The 26,223-nt window shown below is 36.5% G+C and overlaps 1 protein-coding gene across 4 annotated transcripts in view; it reads right to left on the bottom strand.

The window, feature by feature from the left end:
- Positions 1-26,223, bottom strand: part of LOC135222060 (eukaryotic translation initiation factor 4 gamma 3-like) — a 198,015-nt gene that overhangs the window by 20,105 nt on the left and 151,687 nt on the right. For 2 of the 4 annotated variants that reach the window (XM_064260204.1, XM_064260205.1), the window contains 10 exons: positions 25,397-25,807; positions 25,144-25,283; positions 24,841-24,936; positions 22,419-22,637; positions 22,194-22,328; positions 21,819-22,028; positions 14,308-14,364; positions 12,396-12,647; positions 12,029-12,193; positions 5,763-5,978 (listed from right to left, as the gene is read on the bottom strand). In XM_064260204.1, coding sequence (XP_064116274.1) covers positions 5,763-5,978; positions 12,029-12,193; positions 12,396-12,647; positions 14,308-14,364; positions 21,819-22,028; positions 22,194-22,328; positions 22,419-22,637; positions 24,841-24,936; positions 25,144-25,283; positions 25,397-25,807 — 1,901 coding nt within the window. The remainder of the gene's footprint in view (positions 1-5,762; positions 5,979-12,028; positions 12,194-12,395; positions 12,648-14,307; positions 14,365-21,818; positions 22,029-22,193; positions 22,329-22,418; positions 22,638-24,840; positions 24,937-25,143; positions 25,284-25,396; positions 25,808-26,223) is intronic. The other 2 variants (XM_064260206.1, XM_064260207.1) reach the window with 2 other exon arrangements.

Below are 26,223 nucleotides of genomic sequence, written 5' to 3'. Positions count from 1 at the left end.
TTGTTCCAATACTTCTATAAAAACCATCTGAAATCCCATCAACTACACACCAACTCCACCTAATTATCCTCCTCTACACTCTTGACCAAATTCTCTTTTTCCTTTGTTCACAGCAAACCTACAATTTTTGCTTTCTTGAAGGTGAGCAGATGACAGAATTCCTCCAACAAAGTTGTTTTATCAACTTCGTATTTCTCTTCTCTCTTCCTTTACTCTAAACCTGTTTTCTCGAGCTTAAACTTTAATACTTGTCACTTTACGGTTAACCACTTTCTCTCAAAAGTAAACTTCAGTAATTACCACATAATACACACTCGACACTTCATTTAGAACCACTCCTCATACCTTCTACATACACTAAAACAACAAAATGGGACAATACACATACGTATATCTTCAAAACCAACTTTCACACCATCCATCACACTGATGTCCAATGGCACACTCAAATCATCAAAACCCTCTACATTTAGTTCTTTCTTATCAATACCTTTCTTCAGGTTCATGTATGTTATATACAACTTTACTTTACTCGCATGTCTCTTTCACAATTATTTCTCATATACTTAACACCCATTCCCATACCTATTCCCAAACTGTTCTGCTTTCAGTCCTTTTATCATACCGTATATTTCAGCGTATAAGTCAACCCCCTAATTCAGAGTAGATTTTTATGATTTTAACTAATATCGGGTATATTAGTCGACCTATAAAATGTGAGGCCAACCATACGCTCAAAAATAAGCAGCAGGTTAAAACGTATCATATAAAATAACCTAATTGTTATTACGGTACATATGTGAGGTCAACCATACGCTTAATATAAGCAGCAGGGTAAAACGTATCATATAACATAACCTGAATATTATTACGGCACATATGTTGCTCTACTTACCATAAGAAATACAGGTAATATACTCGGTATATTAACAAATCTGTGTAATATATAAAAGATGAATACCGGCAAATATGATAGAAATGACGAAACGGAAGATACGTTACTCGAGTGTAATGTAAACAAACAGCGCTAACTAACGCTGCATAGCAGCTTACGTATATATGTATGTACAAACTGCCACTCAAGGTAATGTTTTGATTGGGTTGTTAAAACGACGTGCCGGTATTTTATTATGTTGGAATATTCCTTGACCATTGGTTCTTCTATGGCATAAACAGGCTCATTTGAGGGAAAACGAACCTGCAGTTGATTCACCAGAATCAATGTTTACACTTGCTGTGCGATTGGGGTTTCTTCAAGTTACTTTGATTTTTTTCATTTTATTTAAGGTAATGGATGTTCTTATATTATTATTGTCTTATTACAGTGTGAAATGTTTTTAATACTGGTATTTACATACATAGTTACCTCAACAAGGCTGTCATTGTTATTAGCCAACTGTAAAGCCTGGATTCCTGTACTGATACGCCAAAATAATAAAAGATTCACTTTTCGTTACCGTTAGATAAGTCGACCTCTTAATTTTGGCATGATTTTTATGGGCTAAAGGGTCGACTTATACGCCGAAATATACGGTAATTAAATTCCCTCTACATATACCATCCCGGTAAACTAGCCAGATTCTTAAATTCTTTTGACACCTGAAATAATTTTTTTTTTTTTTGACACCCAACTTCTTTTTGAATCTTCCCCAATTCAGTAAACGAGTTACCTCACTCTTACTTCTATTACCACCAACTTCTCCTTTTCATTTTGCCAGGTCTACATTTCTTTATATGAATGATAGCAATGGGGTACCTGCAACCATTCAACATGTACCCCAACCATTCAACACTTTATGACATCGAAAGGAAAAAGTTGGGATGGTCGGACAGCAAGATAAAGAAGATCAAGAAAATAAATGGGATGTACAAAGGCTTAAACCCACAAGACTGGATAAAGGCTAAAATGAGGATGCAACTACGGCTGAGGGGATACTGCAAGCACACTTTACTAATGTTTTCAATGAACTACATGAGGTATACTAAAAGCACTAACCCCTAAAGGGGTATGTTTCATACCAACAACCAATTTCTATCTTCTCTGTCTTCCACTACCTTAATACTTCACTCACATGTGTCTGCTTTCTCCCATCAAAAGCTGAACTTCTGCAGCCTGTAAACCTTATCTCTTCTGTATCACCATCATCAGCAACTATGAGTCACTCCACACTTATTCCCTAGCCCCTTTCTGTACACTATAACTTAGCATTTAAATCTGTCCTCCTTAGTCTCTCCTCACTTCACAAAATATCAATCAATACATCTTTGGACATTAAAAATTATAAAATATTCGCACAAAACCTGTCACTCCCAGATTCACTTATGTATATCCAATAAACTTTGGTTTCATCTGCTCTCAACATTCATGTTGCACTTCACGAACTCAAAACCTTTGAAATTCATTGCTCTACATTATCAGTAACTTTCTATAGGTCCAAGTATACCACATACAGCTTCTCCCTACTCTCAAGCTACTCACAACCTTGGTACATAATACCTCAATCCCACCTGCCCTTTATCCTTTCAATCCTTCCCTTACCTGACCTGATTACCTTACACATTGTTGCAGGTATACAACATTATTCATTTAATTCAATACAAATTAAACAAAAGCCCCCCACACCCACCTTTCTGGAACCTTTCCTTCATCTAGATATACCTGACATACCCAAATTTGTGAAGTATCATTTTAGTAATCCCTTTTCACAATATACCATGCTTCTTGTCCAACCAACTCCCTCCTCTTTTTCACATTTGAAGCTATATTATCCTCTGGTCCCTTCACAAAATTCATGTTCTATATTTTCCTCTGGTCACTATATAAAATTAATTTTCACTCATAAAATGAACTCTGAACGTATCATAACAAACAACTTCAACCTCTTTGGGAATCATCTACCACTACATCATTCCTAGCCTGAACACTTGATCAGCAGCATCAACCTTGAATTTTCAATTATTCAAGTTTTATTTCTAACTTTATTTAACCTTTTTACACTTTCATCATCATTATTATTAGTATTATAATCATTATTTCATCTATTTTCACTTTCCCTTCAACCACATGATCTAATGTCACATGCATTACCTTGTTCCATATATAGTAATATAGAAACTCTTAAAACCGGCATTCTATGGTCTGGAAACTCCTGTGGTTCGGCCGCCATTATTTTGTTCCGCCAATACCAGGGACGCATCACGTATTGTTTACAACTTCAAGGCAGCAAAAATTATGCCCTAATATACTTTGTTTTTTATGAAATAGTTGTTAGTAATGTAAATACGTGAAGTCAAATGTGATTTTGATATTAACCTTAGAAGAATGAATATATTTTTAAAAATATTCCACTTGAGAAGGCTCAACCAGGCCAAAACTTTAATCAAAACAATGAGACATTTGTCAAGAACAAATTCCTTACTAGGTGTGTCCTTGAGTGTGTTTGATATTTTTTTTTTATGTAAATGTGTATTTACTTATTCGATATGCCACCTACGAGATTATATGAGGCTAGAGGTAAGAAGTGCAAGCATAAATCTTTATCCATACTGGAAAATCTTTATTTCATTACCGAATAAGTGAATAATTTAGTGTTCATTTTCCACAATAGAGGACGGTTTGCTTTGTTTACGTTTTGACGGTGACATTCAAATGCACAGTGATTGCCAAATTCATCATTTTTTTTCTCTCTCTCTCTCTTTATCCTCTACAATAAAAACACATTTAGAAACTAATAGCGATAATTATGAAGATACGAAATTTTTCGGATATGAAAGTCACCGATGATAATGTACGGGTTCTGAGAAGTTTAGTACTGTAGTTAGACTTAAATTGGGTAGGCTAACTCGGGAATGTAGGCTAAATGTGTTATGTAAAATATTTCAAAGAAAATTAGTGTAAAATTATAAAATGATTAAGTTAAAATATATGAGCAATAAAATTATAAAAAATTGTCAGAACAATGCCAAGTAGTAGGCTAAGTCAGAAACTAGGCTATTTGTATGTGGAATTATGTAAAGACTTCATTTTTTAGGGATGTATTCCATATTCCAGGATTTTCTGCGGTCCAGCAGTGGCCTAGTCCCAAGGCTTCTAGATTTAAGAGGTTTGACTGTACTAACAACAAAAACTTTATAATATTTTCTCTTCACCTTATAAACAACTTACTTTCAATAATCAGTTTCACAATACTTCCATGGAACTTCTCTCTACTCTTTAGTAATATCACACCCCAAAACCTACACAGTCCATCTTTTCAAACTATGGTATATATCCAACAACCATTCTTCCCAAGTTCACCCAAAACCAATTTATCAAAATATTAAAACATCAATCGACTTCTGAAAATCGTGCTCTAACTTTATACAAAATTCTCTGGCTAACAAATTTTGCACTCATGATGTTCTAGCCTTCAAGCCCAGCATCTTCTAGACCACAAAAATCTATCACTTGTTATTTCCAACCTGTACTCTTTTGCTCTAACTTTTGCTCCCGTCCCATAACCGCATCCATAACTTTAAGACAGTAATTTCTCATTCACATTGCAACAAGATTAGAAAGTACAAGGCTGCAAACTTCATTGTCCAGAGCTAGTTAATGATTTTCCACAAAAACTAACAATGTCACCATTATTCCAATATCCCAGAATCTAATAAATTCAATTACTATCAGCCTAGGCCAAGTATAAGGTCTTGGCCCATGGTGCAGTATTAAAAACCATATACTCTTTGACAGGTACCAATACGAGGCGAACTTCTATACCAATAAAATTGTCTCTGAAGAGGGAAGATTTAAATCTTGTCAAATGATAATCCTGCCTAAAGCTACTTCTCTTGAGGCAACAGCAATCATGCTGGACTCTACACCTATAGTGGGAAATGTATATATATATAAAAAAGAAAATAAATCAATCTTACTACTCCATGGTACACTAGATTTCCAACATCAACCCTACTACACTCTTACTCTATTACTTCAAGTGGGGGAAACAGCATCACCCCTACAACACTCTTACTCTATTAATTGAAGTGGGGGAAACGTCGCCCCTACTACACTCTTACTCTATTACTTCAAGTAGAAAAATATATAGTATTAGGGTTTTCAATGCACAATTAAGGTACAGAAGACAGAAGTTTAGGGAAAATAAATTAAAACACATGGCCAAAAGCAAATAAATTAAAACACATGGCCAAAATTGAAGGACAGCGTTTAGAACTAGCAAAGGTAGCAAGGTGGTTAAGAAATAAAAGTCTGGGAAATGGCGAATGTTGGGAACAAATGCAATTTTCCAAGTTTGACAGAAATAAAACCAAGTGCAGCTGGGAAAAAGTTGTCATTAAGTATATCTTAAGTTTTACCAGACCACTGAGCTGATTAGCAGCTTTCCTGGGGCTGGCCCGAAGGATTAGATATTTTTTATGTGACTAGGAACCAATTGGTTACCTAGCAACGGGACCTACAGCTTATTGTGGGATCCGAAACACATTGTACCGAGAAATGAATTTCTATCAACAGAAATAAATTCCTCTGGTTCCGCGTTGGCTGAGCCAAGAATCAAACTTCAGACCACCAGATTGGTAGCCAAGCGCGAAATACACTCGGCCAACATGGAACTAAAAGTTGTCATTAAATGTTTAATCAAAAATAGACAAAAATAAGTATTTCCAATCAAGCTATGACTGGGCTTGAAAAAAATATAAAAAAAATAGGGCAATTGTCACACTCAAATGCAAGGTATGCAACGAACACATTATAGACACCCTACCCTATTGAAAGTGTTCTTGAGCCGTGAAGAATCAAATGTTCTACTCTTTGTTGACGCTACGGTATTCCAGCCATCGCTATCTGACATAGGTGTACCTCTGTTGTCACGACTTCGTTTACGATCACGATCTCTATCTCTATCTCTATCTCTGTCATCTCTCCTGTTGGGGGTGTTGGCCAATGCTATCTGTTGCTCAAATTCCTCTCGTTTCACTTCCTATAAAGAAAAATTATGGCTTAAAATCTACAATTATAATTTCCCGTTCCAATGAAGTTCGACAAACCAAATTAGTAATATTTTACCAATTGGATTACTATCTAAAAAAAACATGTCAAACCTCAATATTCTAATCACAGTTCCAAAGGCAGATACTACCAAGATAATATTGCTCTTGCTGAATATTTCAATTTCAACCCAAGAATCTGGAAAATAAAACTGAATATGAGCCATCTCCAGAGTTGTGCTCATAACTTTGATTTAATCTATTAATCTGAAACACTTTGATGGCCTGATGACTTAAATGTTGCAACATCCCACAAGAGCAAGTTGTGGCTGTATGAACGAAGTCTGGACTACCTATTTATCGCCCAATAAAACTTTTCAACTGTAAATGCCATGAAGTTGTTTCAAGATTTTCTGCAAGCTCTACAACATTCACATATTTGCCGATTACCACATTCCAAATATTGGCAATTCCACGAGACTGTTTCTTGAAGGGATTAATGACTGTCACAGAATTCAAAAACTTCATTTGTTATTTGTGGAGATTGCAATGAACAGTCATCAAGTGGCTTTCAAAAAATCCAAAAAACAACATGGCCAAGCATATTGGACTTCACATTCACAGATGTTCCAGCCAACTCAAGGCACAGAACCACATACGCACTTTTGACCATTTTGCTACTGGGACTTACCTGTTAATCAGTATCTTCCTTTACAATACAATTGGAACAACGATCCAACTGAAATCAAAAGTCAACTGGAAATGTATTATTGCAACTTGTTGCAACTTGTCAGGCACTTGATATCTGAATGTTATGTCAGATCCAGATTCCAAAGTGAAAACAAAATGCTGATAGCTTTTCTATTAAGATTTTAATGTCAATATAGCATATTTGCATATGAGCAAAGTTCCTGTTCCAAAAAAGTGGCATAAGTGCCAACTGCAATAACTACAGGCCAATTTCTATTCTCCCTGTGCTTTCCAATGATTCAGAAACACTCATTTTTAAGGTACTTTAGTATGTGGAATCTAAAGGGTTGTTAGGTAATAGACATGCATAGGCAATGCAGTTAGATACCTACAATGTGGGTAGATATGTTTTAGGATTATTCCAAGGTTTCCTTACAGGTAGGGAGCAATAAGTTGCTGTTAATGGGATCTTCAGCAAACCAAGACCTACTGCATCTGGAGTTACACAGGGTACAGTTCTTGCTCCTTTTCCACCCCCTCCCCTCCCCTCCCCTGAAGCAATAACATTATTTGGTTCAACTTTTGACTCACATCTTACTTTTGAGAAACATCTAATGACAGTGACAGCAAACGTCGCACAAAGTTTGGTATCGTATGTAAGGGCTTATATATTTAACTGATAAAATCAATAAAGCTCGTTTTTAGTCATCTGTCCTTCCTTTACTTTAATACTATTCGCCAGTGTGGATGTCTGCTTTTGCCAGAGATTTAGCACTTTTAGATGTGGTTTGTTGAGATAGAAATTAGCTGTATGACTTGGATAATGGATGATCTCTTATTTGTCCATTTTCCATAAGTTGTACATCTTTTAATAAAGATCTTTCACATTCATAATTGATCACGATCTAGTTTTCCTGCCGAGAGTAATCTTACTTGCTAAACAGCAACAATACTAAATGGTAAATGTGCCCAACCACCAAACTACTTGGTTCCTTACTGTTGGATTGTGGAACAGACTCCCTAAGGATGCAATGCATTGCTACCCTAAAAAATCTCTTGTATTTTTATATTTATTTATTAATTAATTTTTATTTTCTAATAAGCAATCTAAATAATATGAAAATATCACCTTCAATTAGCACCTTCTATTTTTGGATAAGTATCACCTAACCCTCATCTAAGATTATGTCAAATTCAATTAGCAGGTGGAGAGAAAATAATCCTGAAATTAATTACATTCCCCTTTATAGTTCCTTTGGTTTCATTTCCAATTAAAATCAAGCCTTCATTCCATATTACTTTGGTCCCCCTACTCTAGTCTTTATCCTGCTTTTTCTATGCCTACCAGGCCAGTATACAAAAGGTGTCAGGAAATCTAAATTAGCCACATATTCCTTTAATGCATCTATAATCTTCATGGACAAGGAAATAATTCTGTACAAGAAAATAATTCAGTATAGTTACTCCACATGAAGGATAGTGTGCAAAGACACTATGAAGTTTAGTAACCCCCAACCCGTTTTGTCCTCCACCAGACATCGCATGCCAAGTACAGTGGAGGACAAAACAGTTGGCTGTAACTTGACTACCAAATTTTCACACTTACCTTCATGTGGAGTACGTAATTATAAATATACATAATCCTGTTGTATTTTTGCAAAATGTACTTACTTCAATCTAAATTCCTGTAACTAAAATTCTCTGTATAAACTTCATACATACACCTAATAATTTGCCTTAAGTCTCTACATCTATTCTTTCTTGATTGTATCCATCATTTCTTGGTGTTTTATATCCTCTCATGCTATTATTCCCAGGTATTTGTATCCTGTCTCATCTATATGTTTGATAATATTAGTTTTATCTAACTGTCATCCTATTCGACTGGGTGGTTTTTTATAAGTGGGACTCTGGGGTTACATCCTGCCTTCTTAGGAGTCAATCACTTTTCTCACTGTGCGCACTATTTCCAGTAGAACATATTTCTGCAGAAGTCCTGGAACTACTTTGGCAGCTAGTTTTTCCCCATTCCTTTTCAGCAATCTTATTCCCATCTATTGTTCTTTAGACATTTCTGGTTCTTAGGGCCTGAATCATCTCGTGCAACTGTCAGCTTTCTTTCTGTTGCTTTCTGCAGCCATTGCATATTTCATTATTAATTAATATTGCAGCCATTGCATATTTCATTATTAATTAATATTAACTATTATTATTATTATATTATTGAACCAAACAAAAACTCTTCAGTTTTCTTCTGAAAATTACAAAAAGAAACCCACAAGATTACAGAGTATAACTTGTTACTTTCAACTATTTACATAGTATTAACATTTGAGAACTTTCAGGCCCTAGCTGTGGTCCTTTCTCAAGAGATGTGTAGGTGGTCAGACTGGGTTAAGACCCAGCAGTCTCATGGAACCAGTAGTTGAGCTGCCATTTATGTGATGACTGTCCTGGTTTCCATTCTCTTGAGAGATGTTAATCCCCTTTCGTCCTTCTGTCTTAAGGGTCAATCTTAGCTTCTTTCAGTATCAATGCTCAGCTTATGGGATTGTCTGATGTGAAATCTTTGTTTCCTTCTCTCACTATAACTCTCTGACGAGTACTCCTTCCACTACCCTCATATGACTGATGTTATTGCTTTTGTATATGATCCTGTTTTTAAAATCCATCCTATGGTCTTTTTCCCAACAAGGCCTAGCTATAGCAATTCCCCTGTGGGTTAAGCTAGCTTAGTACTACCCTTCGGTGTTGTTTGATTCTAGTCCTTATTTCCCTATCTGTTTCTCCTCATTTTTGTCTCCACAAATGCTGCAGTTAATTATGCATACATCACCTGCCTTACTGTATTCTAGTCCATTTTTACATAATTTGTGTTTTACGGTGTTATCAAAGGTATATACAAATTTATATCTATTTTAATTTTTAAAATTTTGTTTCATTTTAAGCATAAAAGGGAGGGCAACTATTTTTTTTCTTAATTCCATGTACTCTCAACATTTCCTCTGTAAAAAATCCTCCTAGCTTTGTTAAGTGCCCTTTTCCTGAACCATTCCAGTATGCTTATGCATCAAAGCTTTCATCAATGCAATTCATTTCATTTTCTTACGAGGGTTACACATTATCATTGCTTTAAGAAATAACCCTGCTAGAACTGTGAAAAGTGAAGAAATGAATATATGAGTTTGTGTGTGGGAGCTTTCTATATGTGCTGAATTTATATCCTGTTTCTTTCTTATCTATCTGTATATCTAAAAAGGGCAGTTTATTATTGTTACTTTTCTATAGAGTGAATTACATGGTATCAAACCTATATGTTCGTCTATAAAAGTTTCTATTTCACTTTCATCACCTTGTAGAATGGTAAAAATATCATCCAAATATCTCCACCAACCTTTGAAAGAATATCACAATGACAAGAGGGGATGAACAACTCTCAAGAGCATGGAAACCAGGACAGCCATCTCATGAATGACAGCTCAACATGTAGTAGTATACTCAAACCAGACCTTCACGAGGGTTTTGTTGGATCGAAAGTCATTTATGTGCATTGCCAAACTTAAAATTCTAAGGAAAATTTTATGGAATATAAGTCAGTTATATAACAAAACTGAAGGGAATTACTCTGAAATATTTACTAAACATGGTTTTTATGTATACAGTTGTTAAGGATAAATATTTTAAACAGTTTTTCAATATCATATTTAAAGAATAGAGAGAACTGTTTCATATCTCTGAAGTTTTAATGCCAATACACACTATATGATAAACATCTGAATAAAGAAAAAATAAACTTATACCAGTGAACCCTTCTAAGAAAATTGGAGTGGGCATTCCCCCCTCACCAGACTCTGAAAGGAGGATAATCTGCATTTGACTTTAGGGTAATGATTCCTTGGATTAGTAAGAAATACAGCGCTTTGACTTTGGCCGACTCTACATAGAAATTGAAGATATGGCAACGTGTGCTTTCGTTTCGAGTCACACCAAACCCTCACCATACATTGGTACTACTATAGTTCCAGAAGACTGCTAGCCCTTAACCCAGTCTGACCATCTACTCATGTCTCGAGAAAGGGCCACAGCCACAGCTAGGGCCTGAAAGTACTCTTGTGTTAATACATGTAAATACACAAGTATAAAAGTTATAATCTGTAATCTTGTGGGGTTCTTTTCCCACTGTTATTATCATTATTTGGAAGATGAACCCTATTCATATGTAACAAGCCTACAGGGACCAGTAACCTCAAACTCAAGCTTCCAAAGAAAAGAATATAGTGTTCATTAGAAAGTAAGAAAAAGGAAATGCAGAAAGTGATCTCATTTATTTAAAAGTGAAAACTAATATAAATGAATACATGGGTAAATATGCACCAAAATGCACGGAGAATAGCATAGTGCACCTTCACTTGAACTTTTCAAGTTACAATTGCATTGAATCCTCATGGAATGGAGACTTGTTCCACAGTCCAATGGTGTGAGAAATAAAGGACCTCTGGACCTGAGAAGTTCAACAGCGAGGCACAGTTTGAACACTGATGCTGCTGTTCAGCAAATCTGGTTACTCTCGGCAGGAAAAGTAATCAGGGATCAATTGTGAATGTAAAAGATCTCTATTAAAATACAACTTATGAAAAAGTGACAACCAAGACCATTCATCAAATGGTCAATTCAGGCAGCATCAATAGCATTGCTTGCATTAAAAAAACACACATAGCAACTAACATTTTCAAAAGAAGAATTCAAAAAGATCACAGCTCTTACCAGGATCCTCTCTCTGTGATTCTTGACAATGTGACACTTACCTCCTCATTCCATGCACTATTTCACCATTTAACCTCAAGTACCTTTTGTGAATACCACCTAGAAGACAGCTTTTGTCACCTTCCCAAGCAGGACTATACAAGGTAATTATTTTATTTCCTGGTTTTCCAACAATACTCTTTCATATTCCCTTTGGGCTGAATGTATAGTGTAATTTTCAACAAATTACTCTAAACACTGCTATTACAGATTATTCCTTGATAATATTTCAAAGTTTTGGAGGCACTGGTCACAGCTCAGGAAGAGTTATGCCTCATACATCAGTGGTTCCACAACTTGACCATATGAGTCCCAGCTGAGGAGCCCAGCCAATCAAGTCACCATTACCATACCAGGATACCCAGTACAATGTAGTACATTTAATATTTGCATATTCCTGCACAAAGTAAGTTATGTAAATATAAAATATTTGAATTGCACGCAACACACACACAGCTGAGGTTAGGTTTGTTACGATAGGCTGCAACTGTCAGATTTACTAGGTCATCACACTTCGTGGTCAAACTATAGCTCAGGTCTTAAAACTTACCTCGTGAACTTCAGCCTTCGTCTTGGGCTTGTTATCTTCACGTCTTGGAACCCAATTGTTTCCACGAAGGTCAATCACATCCATCATTAAAAACCTAACTCTACTGTTTGTTAGTCGATCTGAAACTATTTTCTGCATTAGCCGGAACTGCTTATCCAATTCCTCCTGCAAAGAGATTATTTTTGTTACAACCACAAAACATACATACAGTCCATATGAAATTTACTTTTTAAATACTTACCTCTCCATTATAAAGCTTCAACTCCCGCTGGTGCTGAAGTAAAAGCCTTAAAGAGAGGTAAGTTTCATTTCTAAAATTAAAATCAAATACAATAAATTTCAGGTGGAAAAAATTTGCAAAATATACCTTTGGTTTAGCCTGCTGGGCACACTGAGTCTCCAAAATTTTCCCAATTGTAGTTAAAAGTTTACAAAGACACTCAAGAGACTCTTCGTCACGTTTCGTCAACAAAGTACCTATAATGCGCATCATAATAGGCGAAGTCAACATGCGCAGCTTATACAATTCACCAATAAACCTGATATTTCCAACAGATCGTTGCCTCAATTTAGCCTCATCATACTCCCATTTTGCTCGCAGTTCTAGCTTCTTGTCAGTCTGAAAATAAAAGCAAAAATGCTTATTAAAAAAAAAAACATTAAAACATAAACCAGTCACATTTGAGTATTGAGCATACATATTACAGTAGGGGGGACCTTATTCGCGTTCTCCGGATTCGCAGATTTTTCTCATGACCATATCTACCCATTATTTGCGGTGAATTCGCCTATTCGCGGGATTTTCCGATGATAAATAATCACTAGTGTATTCTGATATTTTCATGCCTAGATAGATTTTTATGATACAAAAATGATTTCCTAATTCTAAAATATTAATATTGATCAAATCTGTATTAATAAGTTTAATAAGATTAAATGATATTACATAATAATTCTCTCTCACAGAGATGTATGCTTTTTGTAGGATAAATGATTTACTAATTTTCAAATATTAATATTAATGCAAAGAGCAATCACTTCAATAAAGAATACTACAGTGAATTAGTAAGATTTTAGTTTATAATTTTAAAAATTATATAAGAATGAAGGAAATCCCAGTGTGAAGAGACATCTTTCTTTCGAACTCTCTCTCTCTTTACCGAGATGAGAGATTTTTATGCTACACGTATGTATAATGTTTATTAATATTTTCATATAATAATAATAATAATAATAATAATAATAATTACAAATATCTCTCCTCTCTCTCTCTCTCCCCTCTCTCTCTACTCTCTTCCTCTCTCTCTCTTCTCTCTCCCTCTCTCATCTCTCTCTCTCTCTCTCTCTCTCTCTCTGCTCCTCTCCTCTCCTCTCCTCTCCCCCCTCCTCTTTCTCCCCTCTCTTCTTCTCTCTCTCTCTCTCTCTCTCTCTCTCTCTCTCTCTCCCCTCTCTTCTCTCTCTCTCCCCTCTCTTCTCTCTCTCTCGCCCTCCCCTCTTCTTCTTCTCTCTCCCCTCTCTTCTCTCTCTCTCCCAATCTCTTCTCTCTCTCTCTCTCTTCTCTCTCTCTCTCTCTCTCTCCCCTCTCTCTCATCTTCTCTCTCTCTCCTCTCTCTTCTCTCTCTCTCTCTCATCCCCTTCTCCTCTCTCTCTCTCTCTCTCTCATTCTCTCTTCTCTCTCTCTCTCCTTCCTCTCTCCCCTCCCCTCCTCCTTCTCCCCCCTTCCCCCTTCTCCCCTCTCTCTCTCCTCTCTCTTCTCTCTCTCTCCCTCCCCTTCCCTCTCTCTCTCTCTCTCTCTCTCTCGTCTCTCTCTCTATTCTTCTCTCTTTCTCTCTCTCCCCTCTCTTCTCTCCCCTCTCTCTCTCTCTCTCTCATCTCATTCTTCCTCCTCTCCCTCCCTTCTTCTTCTCTCTCCCCCTCTCTTCTCTCCCCTCTCCCCTTTCTCTTTCTCTCCCCCCTCTCTCCCCTCTCTTCTCCTTCTCTTCCCCCCCTCTTCTTCTCTCTCTCTCCTTCTCCCTCCTCTTCCCCTCTCTTCTCTCCCCTCTCTCCCCTCTCTTCTCTCCCCTCTTTCTCCCCTCTTCTCTCTCTCTCCTCCTTTCCTCTCTTCTCTCCCTCTCCCCTTCTCTTCTCTCTCCCCTCTCGTTTCTCTCTTCTCTTCAAATATCAATATTAATGTAAACAGCAATAATATAAATTCATTAAAGAAAATATTAAAGTGAATTAGCAAGATTTTAGTTTATAAATAAAACAATTATGTAAGAATGAAAGAAAATGCATTTTACCCCGTGTCTTGTCTTTGAACTCCTCGTAGCCAAGCTGAGTTGGCTGGGGTCCAACAACTGTAAATGGTACAAAAGGGTTATGCTAAGGGCTAATGGATGCTGCATAGAACAGTAAATCATGCAGTCACAGATGACACTAGCCCATCAGGGGTAAGGGGACAGGGATGATAGGCCAATTGTATTGGACAAAAGCAGTAGATTTAAAACATGGAATTTTCAAATACTTAACCATTTTAAGCCATGAAGGGAGAGGGGAAGAAGAAGAAGAAGAGAAGAAGAAGAAGAAGAAAAAAAAAAAAACTGCTCGAGAAATGGTTGGTCGGTGGCAGTAGTAGTATATGACAAATGAATGCCAAAATACACAGATAATACAGATCTACTACACTATAATGATGAATGACGAGTTGAAGTCAAGCTGGAGAACAGAAATGAGGATGCCGGATGAATTTTGAAGATCTCGCTGCATAAGTGACTGGAAAACAGAGCAATCAAAAGATATGTCTGGATAGTAAAGATTACTAATCTCAGAGTCAAGATCAAGAAAGTATGGGTATGTGGTATGGCTGAGTGAGGAGGGAGTGAAGAGGGCTCGAGGTGGAACACGTAACGGGTAAAAAGTTACGAGGAGAGAAAAGTAAAGGTAGGTTTGGAGAAAGGGGTTTAGTGGAGCAAGATGTTTTCACAACAGGAATATTTAAGAGACGAAATGTCAAGGTCACTGAACCCAAAGTATAAGGATACATAGCATTGGGGATGATGTTAAAGTGCAAGTTCTGATAGGTTTGAATTTAGTGTTAACAAAAAAACAAGAAAAAATAGGCAGGCACAACAATACTTGGAATATTAAGAACTTTTGAACTAAATATGGAAGTAAACTCATAAATCAAGTCCAATACAATCCTCACTGAAATACAGACATGCATCCTAGTAGTATAAGATTGGATCAAACTACCTGTATATGAATATTCATCTGGTTATAGAATAGTTCTAAAAAAAAAAATTTTTTTTTTTAAATTAATGTTTAATAATAATAAAAGTCCAATTATCACTATTATTCTGAAGATGAACCCTATTCATATGGAACATGCCCACAGGGACCATTTGATTATATGGTGTATAATTGTTATTGGTATTTTATGCCTTGTTGAAATATGGTGGGTGTCCTATATATGGGCAGCATATGGTTGATTCTAGAAGGTGTCTGTCGATGTATTTAAGTTGTATTGTGACGTCATAGCTGTGACGTCATAGACAAGATGGTGGCGGCATCGGTGGGATGCAAACAATAACACGGGGCAGTAGGAGACAAGTGCGTTTGGTGTTTGGTTGGTAGGGGAGGCTCTCTGTCTGGTAGGAGTTTTTGGGGTCGCAAGTCTTGTTGTGGTGTTGATCTAAGGTGATTTCTGGAGTATACTGGAGTTGGAGAATGTGTACAGGTGGGTAGATTATTCATGTATGTTAAGAAAGTTAGGCTAGGCTAAAATTCAAACTGGTAGCAGAGCGTGGTTGATTAAAGATGCCTGGATCCGACAGTGAACAAAGGGAGACTAGATGGAGAAGGGAATGTCTGATGTTTAGCAGGATACAAGAAGAGTACAAAGAATGGAAAGGGTAAGTCGAAGATTGGCTATTGTTGTATGGAGAAGATACAAAATACCCGGCAACAGAAATGAGAATGAGCTTAAAAGGGAAAGCCTGAGAACTAGAGGAAGGATTAGATGGAGATAAACTTAAAGGTACAAAGGGTCCAAAGATAATCCTAGACAAACTAGATAAAGCCTATCTAAAAGACTCGGTAATGGAAAATTACGGCAGAATAAAAAGATACATTCTAATAATTAGAGAATCTAGTGAAAAGATGGCAGACTATTGAATTAGATACGAGAAGGCAGCATCTTGAGAGTGAAAGAGCAATGGGGAAAGACGCGCTTGAAGGGGAAGTCAAGGGTTATCATGTAATAGAGCAAGCAAATCTCACAGAAAATCACAAACAAATGGAATTATCTGCTTGAGAGCAAGAAAAGTTAAGAGTACGAAAGTGTCGCAAACAATGAAAAGGCTATTTGAGGGATTAGGGACTAAAGAGGAACGGGAATGGTAGGGGTCGTCAGAAGGCAATGCCAGTTCTGGGAGAGGGAGGGAAAACCAGATATTGGGGAAGATGGAACAGAGGTAGGGGTGGAAGAAATCCTATAAACAAAAAAGGGAATGAGGTATTCTGTAAGAGGGAAAATGAATGGAGAGGACCTGCTCAGGTAATGGGAGTATCGGGGAAAACAATAATAGTCAAATATGGGGATTCTTTAAGAGAAGTAGCTAGGATACATGTGACTAGGATTCAATGACGATCACCAGATACAGAAGAGATATCTGCTAGAATAGATAAATCCCATGGTATGAAAGGTAGATTAGATGGCCCAAATGAAGGGAATGTAGATTGGCAAGAAGGAGAGGAGATAATAGTAGATGGGAGAAGAAATGCAGACACAGAAGAGACTATAGAAAGAGTGGTGGTAGAGGAAACTGGAAGATACCGGGGAAAGTGGGTCAATAGAAGGGCGAGTTAATGGAAGATACCAAAAATTCAAAAATGGAAATAGAGTTAGAGCTATAAACAATGATACAGGATAAGTAGAAGCATGGACTATATTGGGTCTTGTAGGAAAAAGATCAAGCCAAGCATGGGCTGATTCGTACAACGTACAAGACTCACAGTCAGGTGACAAAGGGCGGGTTAACTTGAGGGATTATAGTCGGGTAGAAAAATTTAAGATGAAGAGGTGGTGTTGCTGGGATTTGAAAATAGAAACATAATGGAAGCTATATATTATATATATATATAAAAAAAAAAAAAAAAAAAAAAAAAAACTTCAAAGGTATATGAAGAGGTAAATAATGTTTGACAAAAAGCTATATCTACAAGATGGATAGTAACTGGTAAGATAAAGGGAGTGGGGGGTGGGTGGGGGTGGGGGGGGGGGGGGAGAGATATGTAAAGCAAGATAGGTAGCTAGAGGGTTTGAAGAAGAGATGGCAGTGGGAAAAGGACACTCCCACATGCAATGTTGAAATTTTAAAATTCTGTCTAACCATAATAAATAAAGGTGAAAAATTGGAATTGTTATACATCAGATGTCAAAACTGCATACATATTTACAAGGTGACGAGATACAAAGAGAAGTGTATTTAAAGCCACCTAGGGTAGATGGTTGGAGGGGATTATGGAAGTTGGAGAAAACCGTCTATGGGCTCTAGCATGGTACAGGTGGCCCGCTGTTAACAACGCAATCGCTCAACGGCGAATCTGTTTTACGGCCGTCGTCAAAAATATTCATTAAAAACAATAAGGCATTTTAAAGGTATTTTCACGGCACAATTTTCAGTTAACGGCACGTCTAAAGAGTTCAGACATTTGTAGAAATGCCGTTCAGACCATAAAGGTTACACAAGTGCAAATTTAGCTATGGATGTGTCTATAAATGTTCATTCTTTTGTTTAAAATGTGTATGAAAATATATTACGTGAAAGGTATTTTATTTCTGCACAGAAATATGATACAAAGGCAGCTTTTGAAACTGCCATTCACGTTATCAAATACGATGTTTTTTCATGTCACTCTTCCGAAAATATCTATTTAAAAAAAGTGCAAGCAAATAAGCGATCGATGTGTCGATTTTTAAAATGTTTATGCTTTTGTTTAAAATGTTTATGAAAATATATTACGTAAAGGTATTTTCATTTTTGTACATAAATAAGATACAAATTCAGGCAGCCTTTGTAACTACACTCCACGTTGTAAGGGGATGTTTTTTCGTGTTCGTTCTTGTCCGCCACTGTTCCAAAAAATGCATGGTATTATTTTATTAATTATGCATCTTTCCCATAAATCCTTTAAAAAGTTATTCATTATTTCACTGTATCCAGTATTCCGATAAGCGGCCAATGTTGTGGTTTGAAATCAGTTGATGAATTCTCTTGCTTCTAGTTAGCATAACCGAATATCTAGATACTTGACTTATATGAGACAAGGTTATTTTTCCTTATACATGTTTTTAGGTGGAAATATTGACTGAATGTGTCTCGTTGTGAATGTGAACTAATTTTTTTTTTGTCGTTAACAGATTACGTTGGCGGCATGTTTATTGCGTAAAAAATTATGTGATTCCGTTCGCAATAACCCTTTATATCATCGTAATACAAACTTTACTTTATTAATCTTCTATCGGCGAGAAACCAACAGTAAAATGTGTTCTTTCAAGCACAGTAGTTTTGATTAAAATAATAATATCCCAATTTTATCTATGGTTATGTTTGATGGCATACGTTTACTGCAGTTTTATCCTTGTTGCCGATGTAGGATAATAGTTATTAGCAGCTTGAACAGTTTTCTCAGCTTCAGTTATACCTAGGTTTATATTTAACAGTATATTTCCCGATTGATCTTTGATCTATATTGATCTTTGATCTATAGCGAATAAAGTTATTACAATAAGATATCTCAGTTCTATTCTATACATAACGCCATTTATAACAACTACGGTAATAGCGTACTGTAGTACGATGATTGAAATACAAGCCAAACGGATGTTATCCAGTTCGGTTGTACTTAGGAAAAAAAAAAAAAAAAAACAAAAAAAAAAAAAAGTTTCTCGTTCGGTTGTTCATGGCTGTACACATCCACGCAACAAGTATAACATTAAAACCATACTTTCACCATTATCTTTTGCTGTTATTGAACTTATGTAACTAGTAGATGGACAAAGTTAGGCCATTGTAATTTGATCTCTCATAAAATCGGACTATCGTAAGACTAATGATCGTAACTTGAACACTACAGCTACCTGTACACTGTATAAACTTTATTATATCTTTACATACTCTAGACACCCAAAGGATTAAAGCTAGGCTTTTTTCACTTTACAGTATTTAAAATGCTATAATGTACTGTACAGTACTACTGTACAGTAAATTCTATAGTACTATACTGCATATAACTTTACTTATTGCGCCATTAAGGCGCCTTTGACTGGTCTAGTTTCGAAAGGTGTGCGGTGGCCGTAGGCTTTAAAATCGCTTAGCGCTGAAAATCACTTAGCGTCGGCGGCCAGGAACGGAACCCCTGCTGCTAACCGAGGGCCGCCTGTAGTGTAAAATGGTGAAAGTAGTGAGGGAGCTTCAAGGTAAAATGATGAAAGTAGTGAAGGAGCTTCAAGGTGAGAGAAGTAGACTAGAACCTTATATATTCTTTTGGAAAAAGGACAATAAACTGAATGGAATTTTGTGTACACACATAGATGATTTTTGCTACGGAGGAACTGAAGGATTCTTAAAGGAAATGATTGGGAAACTTAAAGGGAAATTGCAAGTAGGAGAACAAGAGAGTAAAAGGTTCTATATAGAAGTAGTAATAGAGCAGAAGGAGAATACATTTTCCCTTAATCAGTGGCAGTATATAAATTCTATAAGAGAACCAGAGGCTAGAAGATATGAGGGTAATAGAGTACTACAACAAAAGGAGTTAACGGAATATAGATCAGTGGTAGAGCAGCTGAATTGGGAATCACTATACCATGCCAGAAATATCATATGTTAGCGGATTAAGTAAAGTATTTAAAGAAGGAAGAACTCAGGATATGAAGCAGCTTATTAAAATTGTGAGAAAAACTAAGAGCATGATGGGCGAAGTTACAATAAGTGAAATGGAAGAAGAAAGGATTTACTGGGAAGCTTATGCAGACACTTCATTTGGAAACATAGAAGATAGCCATACTCAACTGGGTTATATTATTTCCTTGACAGATGGGAAGAGAAGTAGTCCATATGGTGGAAGTAGGAAATCCAGGAGTGGCAAAATCCACCATTGAGGCCAAAGGCCTGAGTGTTGGGAAGCAATAGAAGGATTGATATGTTTCAAGCATTTGTGGGAAGAGGTAGTAGGAGGGAGAAATTTGGAAGGTTTGGTTAACACTTACAGTAAAACCCTAATGACTGCCATCAAATCGAGCACTGGTGTAAGTAGCAAGAGATTAAAAATAGATATTGCAGCAATAAGGGAAACCATAGAATCAGGGGAAATAAAGGAGGCGAGATGGATAAAAGGAAAGGAGCAAGTGGCTGATGTATTAACTAAAGCAGGAGTTTCAGGGGAATGTATTAGAAATTATGTAGAGGGCAAAGAGTTGGAGGATGAAGGAACTTAAGGGGGGGACTAGGTTAGGAAACAGTCGGAGGGGAGGGAGAAAGAGATACGTGTGATTGGTATTTTATGCCTTGTTGAAATATGGTGGGTGTCCTATATATGGGCAGCATATGGTTGATTCTAGGAGTCTGTTGATGCATTTAAGTTGTGTTGTGTCGTCATAGACAAGATGGCGGCGGCAGCGTCGGTGGGATGTAGACAATAACACGGGGCAGTAGGAGACACATGCGTTTGGTGTTTGGTTGGTAGGGCGAGAGCTCTCTGTCTAGTAGGAGTTTTTGGGTCGTAAGTCTTGTTGTGGTATTGATCTAAGGTGATTTCTGGAGTATACTGGAGTTGGATAACGCATACAGGCGGGTAGATTATTAATTTGTGAAAAAAAAAAAAAGTTAGGCTAGGCTAAAATTCAAACCACAGACTTGAATTTCAAGCTTCCAAAGTATATGGTGATCAGTAGGAAGAAGTAAGAGATGTAAAGGGAAATGCATAAAGAAGACCCATCCTTATCTATATATAAAACCAACAAATAAAAATGTATTCAAATGCCAAGAGAATAGTCTTAGGGTAGAAAATGTATTGCACTTTCGCTTGAACTTCCAAAGTTCCAAATGCAAGACTTCCTTTGTGGTACTGTTCCACAGTCCAATGGTGTGAGGAATAAAGGTTCTTTGGAACCAAGAGGCACACTTATGGCATATTGGTACTACTGCTGTTCAGCACATCTGGTTGCTCTCAGCAAGTAAAGGGGATAAGGGATCAATTGTGTAAGTGAAAGATCTGCTGAAATTGACAAACATGATCATCTGTTGATCGTCTAGTCATCACTACAACTATTAGGAAAGAGACCTACCAACACTAACCACAATACCTGAGAGAGAGAAATCTCTAGCAGAAGAAGACATCCATAACAAAGAACAGTATTCTGGCAAAGGGAGCACAAATGGCTTAAAACAGATTGCATTGATTTTACCACTTTTGTAACATACAAGGCCTTACAAACAACTCCCAACTTCCTTGCGGAATTTGATGAAACTTTCATTAGATGTTTCTAAAAAATTAGATGCGAGTCAAAGGTTAGACCTAGAAGAGTTAAATATTCAGACTTGTTCAAGATACTTAGATATAAAAACATTAAAAAAATTTTTGAAGTTCCTTATATATTTGAAATGCAAAAAAAAAAAAAATTAGTAAAATGGAATGATAAAATATTTTCTAGGACTTCAACAACACTTGCAGAAAGCTACAAGCACTTACTGAATAATGAAAAGAACTTGCTAATAATGACAAAAAATAACAAATCATTAAAACTCACATCACCACTGCTATCAATTTCCTTCATCCTCTGTTTCTTGATTAGTTCCAAGTTATCTTTTTCAAATTCCTTCTGACACTTGTTAATAATCAAATTCCTGAACTTAACATCCGACTTCCCATCATCTGTTCCTTCCCCTCGCACTGACATTTTGGATAAAACTTGGCACAAATTGGCATAGGTTGAGGAGAACCCTTGCTCATCCACAGCCTGAAACATAACCCCAGTATTAATAGTATTTGAAATATATCACTGAAAAAAACTCATCCACATTACCAATAAACACCTTTACAACTATAGGCAGGAAGGAAAATAAGGAAAACTCATCTATGGTGACTATATAACAAAAATTCACAATTGCTAGTTTGTGCTTACCTTCTCAAAAATAAGATCTATCACAGCAGAAAGGCGTTCAGTTGTATCAATTGGCATAAGTTTCACAGTGCCTACTAACTTCTCAAATTTCTCGGGCGTTAGTTTATTTAAAATACCTCTCATTCTCTTTACAATCTGGAAAGAGAAGTTAAATTAATCTTACAAAACAGAACACAGAAAATCAAACTTACAATATCTACAAACTGTAAACTGACAGTTACTTGCCTCCTCTGTGGCCGCTTGTTCATCAGATAGTGCCTTGCTATCCATAACTGAAGGCTTCCAAGCATTTTCTACAGTCTTGAGTTTTGGTTCTCTACCAGCTGATAAGGGAATGACAATTACTTTTCCTGGTCCACCTCGACCTCTACTAACTTGACCTCCACCTGGTTCACCTGGGCGTCGTTGCTGACTATGATTCCTGCCAACACCAGGCCTACTCTGCTGTAAAAAATAAACCATAATAAAAAAACTAAATTTTTACCAAAGAAAGGCAGGTAAATTTACGCACGATGCTTTCAACTGAAAAAGTCTTACTAGGTCAATTTTGTATTGTAGTGTGAAATTAGTTAATAAGAACTATTAGTAAACTATATTAACTCCTGAGTCAAAATATCATGCACACACTTTCATGGGATTATGAAACTGAATTTATATTTTCATCTAGGAAAAAGGTTCAATTTGTCAAAATTTTCATTGGTGTAGCAAAGATCATCATATGAGGAGGGAAGGGCATTGAAACCACTAAGGCATCATTGACCTGACTGTCTTACCGAGACCCCAAATCTCACACTTGGCCTATCCACTAAAGCAAACTTATAACTCCTTACAGCATAAACCGAGGGTGCGGGTGTCCTTGTAAAAAGACAACAAAAGCTGGGCTAAGCTTAACATGTAAACTAAGACATGGTAAATGTGTCTGGCATACAACCCAACTCATTCACTGGCTTACAACCAATCATTTACCAATTGTGCACTGGCAAACCAGCTTACATATAAAAGGCACTTAAGCAACCGATTCAGATACAGGAATGAACACACGTGCACGCACACAACTGAAGACATCTGAACACTGTAAGAATAAAGGCATGACCTGAAAATCTAACTACTGCCAAAATTTAGCAGAAAAACATTACAAAAAGATTGGTTACTTGTAATAATGCTGACCAGGGCAGGAAAAGTGCAGAAACCCTAAACAAAAAACTAGTGAATCATGTAAAAACTATGTTAAATAGATTTGAAATGCCTAATAAAAATGAAAGAACAGGCAACCAATGCATTGAAGAGAGGATATGGCTGCCACAATATATCTAAATAGAAAACTAAAAATAAAGTTTAAAAAGAATTTCATATAAAAATATCTAAAAACATATGTATGTAAACATATTAGTTTGAACATATCAATCCTTATAAATACTTTATATGTATCATCTAAACTTTGTTGAGAGGGGACTGCCAACATTTTACTTTCTGATCTACAATTTGATATATATTACAATATGCCAGTAGGTATCTTCCAGACACTGGCGACGTTACTGCCAACTCTGCAAGTTGGTAAGCATCCTCTAAAAACTTAAAATAAATGCTTACTTCAAGAGTTTGAACACTAAATATGACTAATCATGCTCCCTAAGTATTAAGCTAACTTTTAAATGAAATTAAAGTTACTGTAATTTGATTTGAAAGTTAAATTAATTACCCTCAACCCTCTTACACCAAAGGGGTATAATAAAAATTGTCTCCCGTATGACATTACAAGTATTATAATCACGTTACGCTAAATACAAATCAGACCATAAACATTGGAATTAAACTAGAAACTGACTAATTACCTACTCAGGCTATAGTAAGTATGGCCACGGGCTTTCTCTTGACTGTATAAAGTTGCAAGTCGTAAGACAAATGCAGTTTTGTAACCACGGGGACAATTCCAAATCCTGCTAGCCATTCTTGACTACTATGGGTTTCAGAGCCGATGGAATAAGGTGAAGGGGTTTCGGTCTGGTGGATGGGCGGGGCAACATTTCGTAAAACGATGTTTACCTTGCTTACGTAATGAATGTTTTTAAGACTCTTGGCTCGCAATCATTGGCCATGGCGTCGGCTAGATCATTTTTACTCTATAAAAATTAAAACTATCGGGTTTAGGTTATTGATAATGCTGACAAAATTTGTGTGTAGTTGTAAAATATACTTGTCAACTTTCAGCTGCAAAATCCAAAAAACCGTGTACAGAGGCCCTGAATTTTATAGTAGTCCAAATGTAAGTTGGCCTTTAAACAAGGCGAGAAACTTCACCCAGCACTACACAAACACTATCACTGTTTTGCTTCGTAAAAGAATGGGTACCAGCTAAAGGTCAATACTGATTGATTCTAAAAAAATTATCATAATAAAACATGCTCTTCACAAACTACAAATATGTAATTGGCTGAGGTTCAGTCAACAAAGCCTACTTCAACAGCACCCTGACTCCTGTGCCCTGTATTTCATAGTTAATGCAGTATAACAATTGTACCAATATCAATTATAAGTTTATAACATTCATTCAACATACTTCAACTGATATTTCAGTGGGTGTACTAAGCAATCCTTTATAAAAACACCTTTGGAAAGTGCAACCTATCCCAAATGAACTAATACTTACCTTGTTGCCAATAACAGCAGGCTTAACATAATCTGGAGTAAAATCTGGACCACCACCGATGTGTGATACAGGTCCACGGGGATCAAAAGGCTTGTGCTGTAAAAGGAAACCAAATGATTTATTAAACTAAATAATAAAATTCCATTACTGCTTTAAGTAAATATCCCCATCAGTAATCCTCACTGTCTAGGAAAAAATCTATTTTAGTACCTGACAATCATACAGTATTACCATTCCATAACAAAAAGACTGCAAATACACTAGCCAGAAACATTCAACTGGTGATATGAAAGTTAAACGTACCCGACCAGGCCCATCACGGACAACCTCCAAATTTGGTAGAGATTCGGGTTTCTTCAATGACAGAGGATTATTTTGCAATTCCAGAAGAAATCTTCGATCATACTGTCTCTTCCCATCAGGATTGACAGGGCTCCACTGATCTGGTTACAAAAGAAGACAAGATTTTAGCTATCTTCACTAACAGAAGACCAATAAAGATAAATAAATATAAAACAAATACAACTTTAAAGCTCAATTACTTTAAATATCTTACCATCCTTATAGCTATATTTAAGTTGAGGTCTATCATCTTTCTTTTCATCGTCCTCGTGTACATTGTTGACTTCAACTTCTACACAATTAATATCCCTTTCTTTAGATGATCTTTCACTCTTTGACTCTTCAGAAGGACTTGGAGACCTAGCTGGCTGAGGGGTGGCCTCCTTTGATGGTGGTTGAGAGGAAGGTTGTTGAGATGGAGGAGGGGTTGAAGTAGTCTGCAACTGAGTTGCCTCTGTCTTTTTCTCTGTCTCTTTAGAATTTTGAGCTGCCTGTGAACTTGGTTTACTAGGAGGTTGAAATGCAGGTGGGCTTGAAGTCTTCTGAGGTTGGGCAGGCAAGACATTTTCTTCCACATTCTCTCTTGCTGGAGTATTTTCCTCCCGGGGACCTCCCCTACGCTTACCTGATAAGATAAGTATTATATAATTTTAAAAAATTTACATAATATACAAAAATTTTAGTTCACAAATAAAAACCTCCTACATATTTACAAAAAATTCTTATCCATTTGAGAACACTGATAAAAGACTATTTATATAGTACCCATTTTGAGGGCCCTGATAAAAAGACTATCTATATAGTGGTACAAATTTACAATCCTTCTGCTCGAGGGCCACTACAAACAAACCTACACACTACTCAAACAACACATTCCCCAAGAGTCTAAAAGGTGGGAGGTAGAGCAATCCACAGTTTTTAATACAAAAGTAAAAAAAATGTACGTGAATGCCAGACAGTATATGACACGACCCCCAATTTTTCATGTAAAATTGTAGGTTTCTAGGTATGATCACCATACAAGACCGCCAAATTATTCGA

The sequence above is a fragment of the Macrobrachium nipponense genome, chromosome 3 (genome assembly GCF_015104395.2).
Source record: "Macrobrachium nipponense isolate FS-2020 chromosome 3, ASM1510439v2, whole genome shotgun sequence".
Lineage (NCBI taxonomy): Eukaryota > Metazoa > Arthropoda > Malacostraca > Decapoda > Palaemonidae > Macrobrachium > Macrobrachium nipponense.
The sequence above is the reverse complement of the archived record's forward strand: the minus strand, read 5'-3'. Positions and strand labels throughout refer to the sequence as shown.